This window comes from Lycium ferocissimum, chromosome 9 (assembly GCF_029784015.1).
Source record: "Lycium ferocissimum isolate CSIRO_LF1 chromosome 9, AGI_CSIRO_Lferr_CH_V1, whole genome shotgun sequence".
NCBI lineage: Eukaryota > Viridiplantae > Streptophyta > Magnoliopsida > Solanales > Solanaceae > Lycium > Lycium ferocissimum.
In genome coordinates, this window is record NC_081350.1 from 40355539 (window position 1) to 40360673 (window position 5135).

General features: G+C 35.1%; 1 protein-coding gene across 1 annotated transcript; it reads right to left on the reverse strand.

Annotated features, from left to right (window-relative positions):
- Positions 1-812: 812 nt before the first annotated feature.
- LOC132030768 (protein NAR1) lies at positions 813-4288 on the reverse strand (the record flags this gene model as incomplete). The annotated part of the gene is made up of 8 exons (XM_059420510.1): positions 813-1223; positions 1326-1452; positions 2356-2527; positions 2612-2661; positions 2846-3002; positions 3564-3690; positions 3779-3965; positions 4109-4288. Coding segments are annotated over 8 exons (1134 nt in total), but the record flags the coding sequence as incomplete, so codon positions are not given.
- Between the last annotated feature and the right edge of the window lie 847 nt (positions 4289-5135).

Here is a 5135-nt window from a genome sequence, read left to right on the forward strand (position 1 = left end):
AAATATTACAAAAGGCCAACAAGACTCTTTAACATGTATGTGCTTGTTGCGCCATAATGGAAAGCAGAACTAAGAAAGGCAGCCTATGAAAACAAATACGATTACACTAAGACTGGTGATATTATTTACCATCGGCATAAAAAAAACCTGCTATCTTTTTAAAAAGTACAACATTTTAATTATATAATAAATAAGATTGACTTTGGGATTGACATCAATACCAAATATCCAACATATGAAATAATGTTAGCATTATGATTTTGTGTAAACTCAACACAAGTACAAACACAATATATTTACAGTATGGGGTGAAAGTGTGAAACACGTCCCCTGCCATGAATAAATTGTGGTGCATGGCCTCTAGACCAAAAAAAGCATGGCTGAATATCCATGATCAAGATTCACCGTCTTATTAATGGTCTTGCAGAAAAACACCAGAGTTATACAAGAGGAACCTAGCCAACCGGTTAAAAGCTGATATTTTGCATTTTTCACCAGTTCTGCAACTGTGAAGTGATACTTTTCACTACAGGATGATATTCAGTATAAATCAAGAACCTGAACTTTGCATTCTGAACCAGCAATTTTTTCAAGTCTCAGAATATAGGCTCTTTATGATGGATTAAAGGATGCTTAATGATAATAACTTGAATCATTAACAAAGAGAAAAAAGCAGAGGCATTTTTCATAAGATGAAAGTCTAAGTTTTATCAAATAGTTCTCACGCTAATCATGCTTTGTAAATTAATTCATGCATTTTCTTTCATTTGGGGCTTCTTGAGATGAATGTTCATAAACTTCATCTTGTAAAGAAGGAGAAAATATATAAGCCAAAACAAGCACGTCTGTCTAACAGGAAGAAAAAAGGCACAGTCGGGGAAACACTCAAATAAATCAGCACAAAAGAGAACTTCCATTTCATGTTTGACTACTAGGGAGTAGTCAGAGATGAATCTCCCAAGCTCTGCAATTCAAGTTACACATAGTATAGTTCCTTGACTTGGCACAAATACAAGCAAAGCCTTCAAGCTGGAGAGGATATTTCTAGAGTCTAAGATGGTTGTAATATGACACTGCGCCAATCATCAACTAGCTATACAAGCCAAAGAATCCAATTATGACATGACTTACATTTTCTACATAAGCCGTCTCCAACAGCTGAATCAACTCTTTACCAGACTGCCCAGGTTGTGGCTTTATTTGTCCGCCACCATTTAAGCATCCTATAATCAAGAGGGAGGCAATTAAAGCCAAACAAACCGTTAAAATTGATGCAAGAAGGTTCAGAGTTATTATTCACAAAATAGAAAGATCTCGAATATGACCTGAAGGGCATGCCATGATCTCCAAGAAATGGTAGTCACACTTCCCCATTTTCAATTTCCTAACAACATTCTGCAGGTTGCGGAAACCGTAACATAATGCAAATTTCAGGACAGATTTATCATTCACCTGGGTCATAGACATCTTGTCAGTGGCTGTCAATGGAGAACTACTCTTGTGGCAATTGCTAAAAACTTTCAACTACATACATATAGTTAAAGCCCTAATTATCTTAGTTCTGTCTTGGGAAGCTGGGAGTAAGATTAGATAACAATCAATTAGCAAGGAATTGGGTTTAATAAGGGATTATATAACTCAATTGATAGAATCAAGCTAGGAATAGCTAGATTCTTACTTGGGTGTTCATTCATTAGAACTTAAAAGCATTCTATTAGGTTTGGGAGGGACTTAACTGGGGTACGCCCATTACTTTTAGGAGAAATTATTGGGTAAATTATAACTAAACCATAATCAACAAACCGAGCGATTAAACAAGATAAGAGATCCCCATTAGCTAAAGCAAATAAACTAGGGGCTACAACCGGAGTGCCTTTTATCACTTTGATTTAAACTCTTGTTAGTTATTTGGATGATTTCAATTCCATTGCTATTTTTAGTTAAATTCAAAACCAAACAAATATTGCAGTTGGACTTCAACTGAAGATCTTTTCTCACTAACAAGTAATCAGCCAGACACTTCATATTAAAATACTTATATACTAAAATAAGATAGAATCCGATTATATTTGCAATCGACTGCTTAGCCTTTGACGACTTGAGTTGAGCTATAACACCCGCCACCAAGAACAATAAAGCTTGACACGAGCCATCAAATTAGCGGCTCCACAAAAATGACAAAAACCAAATCATATCCTTTTTAACAGATAGAAACTCTTAAACAATGGATGCAATTGTCTACTCAAAAGAAGATATCATGCCAGCCTACAGGCACTTAATTCAATAAAGATTATAGGGGCATGTTCAAACATTCTATAAAATCATGCTAGCAGGACAAAACTGAAGCGAACTTACTTCTAGGCTCACTTCTTGGAAATCAGAGTTCCTTATGGTCTTGAATGCTATAGGGCCTTTAACTTCCTGATCTAAAAGCACTTTAGCAACATGACGGTAAATGGTCTCTGCATATCCTCCAGAGCTTCCGTGAACCCCATAAAGATGGCCTTCCTCATCGATATTTGCAAACCTATAGAGAACATATAAGCACTCAATTGTAAAGATTTGAATCAAGAAATGGAAGTATCACGGTAAGGTGTATAAAAGTGCTTACAGTTTATCTAGGGGTGACTCTTCCATGGATTTAAAATCAACTGCTTTTAACTACATCAAAGAGGAGAGAGTTTGACTATGAGTAAACAACAATGCACCCTTTTTAAAGAACAAATCCTTAAAAGGGTGAAACAAAAGATCGAAAAGGAGAACAATTGCAAGTATCCAAATGCAAGCTCTCTCACATTATTGCTCTGTGCATAAGGGATACTGAGAAGCAGAAAACTTTAGTTACCTGTATCAAATCCAAAACCTCTCCTGTTGTTAGAACTGAATCAACCTCCGTAATTTTTTCACTATCTGTGTCTACTTGAAACACAAAGTCCTCACGAGCAGCCTCGAGCTTCTTGTCATAACATGGCATTACAGTCACATGGTATACATCCTCTGGTCTGTTCACAGAACAAAAGAAAGATCTATCGGTCAACCAGTGACTCTGATCAGATCCAAAAACTAACAGCTCGATTTTAGGAACAATATAAAACCTTTTAACTTTTTACCAACATACATCAAAATCATACATGCTGAAATATCAATCTGCCAGCAATTGATTTGCTTCGTAAATGAATAAAGGAAAGGTTTTTCTAAAAATTGTATGTAGGATGCATAAAATGGATGGGAAGAACAGCAGGCAGAAAAAGGTGATTGCTTAGCACATATTTGCAATACAGCAACATTTTTTTTGAAATGGTAAGTTTGTATTTATAACAGCACTAAGAATGTGCAGGAAATTTTGCAATACAGCAACTTATGACTGAATGTGCAGGAAATTTTGCAATACAGCAATTTATGACTGAATGTGCAGGAAATTTTGCAATACAGCAACTTATGACTGATTCTTCTAAAAGGTAGACATGTAAAGTCCAAGCATTACAACCAACAACACCAGAAATGAAAGATTACAGTTTACAGCTGATGCGTAGTGCTTAAAAGACGAGATGACAACAAACTACCTTACACTTAGCATTTGGCATATATAATTCTTGACAACTGTTCCAATAGTTTGTTGGGGGCTCTTGACTGAAGAAATGTATGGAAGAATGTAAGAACCAAGGGTCTTTTCAGCATAGCATATCCAACCTGTAATTTCAACGCCAGTAGAGTTAGAACATATCGTAGAACATCAAGTAAGATATTATTAAGATAAACAAGTAAATGAAGCCATTACCTGGACATGCGGAAGAAATCATAGGCAAAGGTGGCTTCGACTCCCCACTACTTGTACCTTGGGATTGTTTATATCTCACCATAAACTCGTTACAAGATTCTATTAGGGTCAAGTCTCTACTGCAGCTGGTATCAAATATAGCTTTCACACCCAGAGACTTAAATAGTGTTGTGAGCTTCCTGAAGACCTGACATAAGAAGTACAGGCTCATATTATTTTCAAACAAATGCAAATGCAAAAAGATGGAAGAGTTACAGCGGTCATATCAGGTGAGAAGATATGCTGCAAAAAGTGAAACTATAAAATGAAAATACCAACATCAAAACCAACCTGAAGTGAAGAAAGTCCATAATGAACAGCGAGAGAGGCCCTGGACTGGGGAGAGATAGAGACAATAACTGTCCTTCCCTTTTCCAAATTGGAAAGGAACTCATCCAAACTCTGCTTCTCAAGCATGACTGTTTCTGCTGACGTAATGCACCCACTGCAATTAGGATCAAGCTTAGTTGCTCACCGATGTTAAATCTTATATAGAGAGATAGGTATTTTTGCTTTTAATAGACCAAGCAAGAAAATTCAAATACAAAATAACGATTAAATAAAAGTAGTGATTATCAAGTAATAATTTTCTGAGTTACTTTATTTTATTTTATTTTTAAATATAACGAAACATTTTTCTGAGTAACTTATAGACTGGACTAACAGCAACAAGGAGCAGCGTCTGAGCCTTAATTTAGAAATGTAGCCCAAAATTCCTTATTACCAAAATAATGGAAAGGTTGGAGTTATTTGAATCATCATAGTTGATTTATAGTTAGGTACTTGGGGCCATTGTTGTTAATATATATATATATATTAAGCCTCTGAGGCTTGGTGAAGGACAAGTTGTACACTTCGTCTCACTTAGCCGGCTCTTAGTGTAGGCATCAAAGTGCTAAGACGTGTGTGTTTTCGCTGATGGACTGTTTTTAAAAAGCACAATACTAGCAATAAATATAGTTGACAAAATGATACCTTGATTGTTAAGAAACCGTGGTTGAACTTTGGCGATTAAGAACAAGAAACTAGAAATTTAGTATAAGAAAACTGGACATTAAAATATAATTCAATATTTTATTCTAAATCAGATATAAAAATTGCTTTAGATAGCAAGTTTTTTTTGTTTTTTTTTTTGTTTTAATTAAATCACAAGTGTGTCATTTTTAACTGCATATATATAGCTTAATTATTGCTTACATTCTTCTGTCCAAATAATTATTCTTTGTGTTTATAGTTAAATTTTCTTAAGAATAACAGTTATTTTTATATTTTTCGATTAGCTCTTTTACAACTTTATCCCCCAACTTAACAGTTGCGA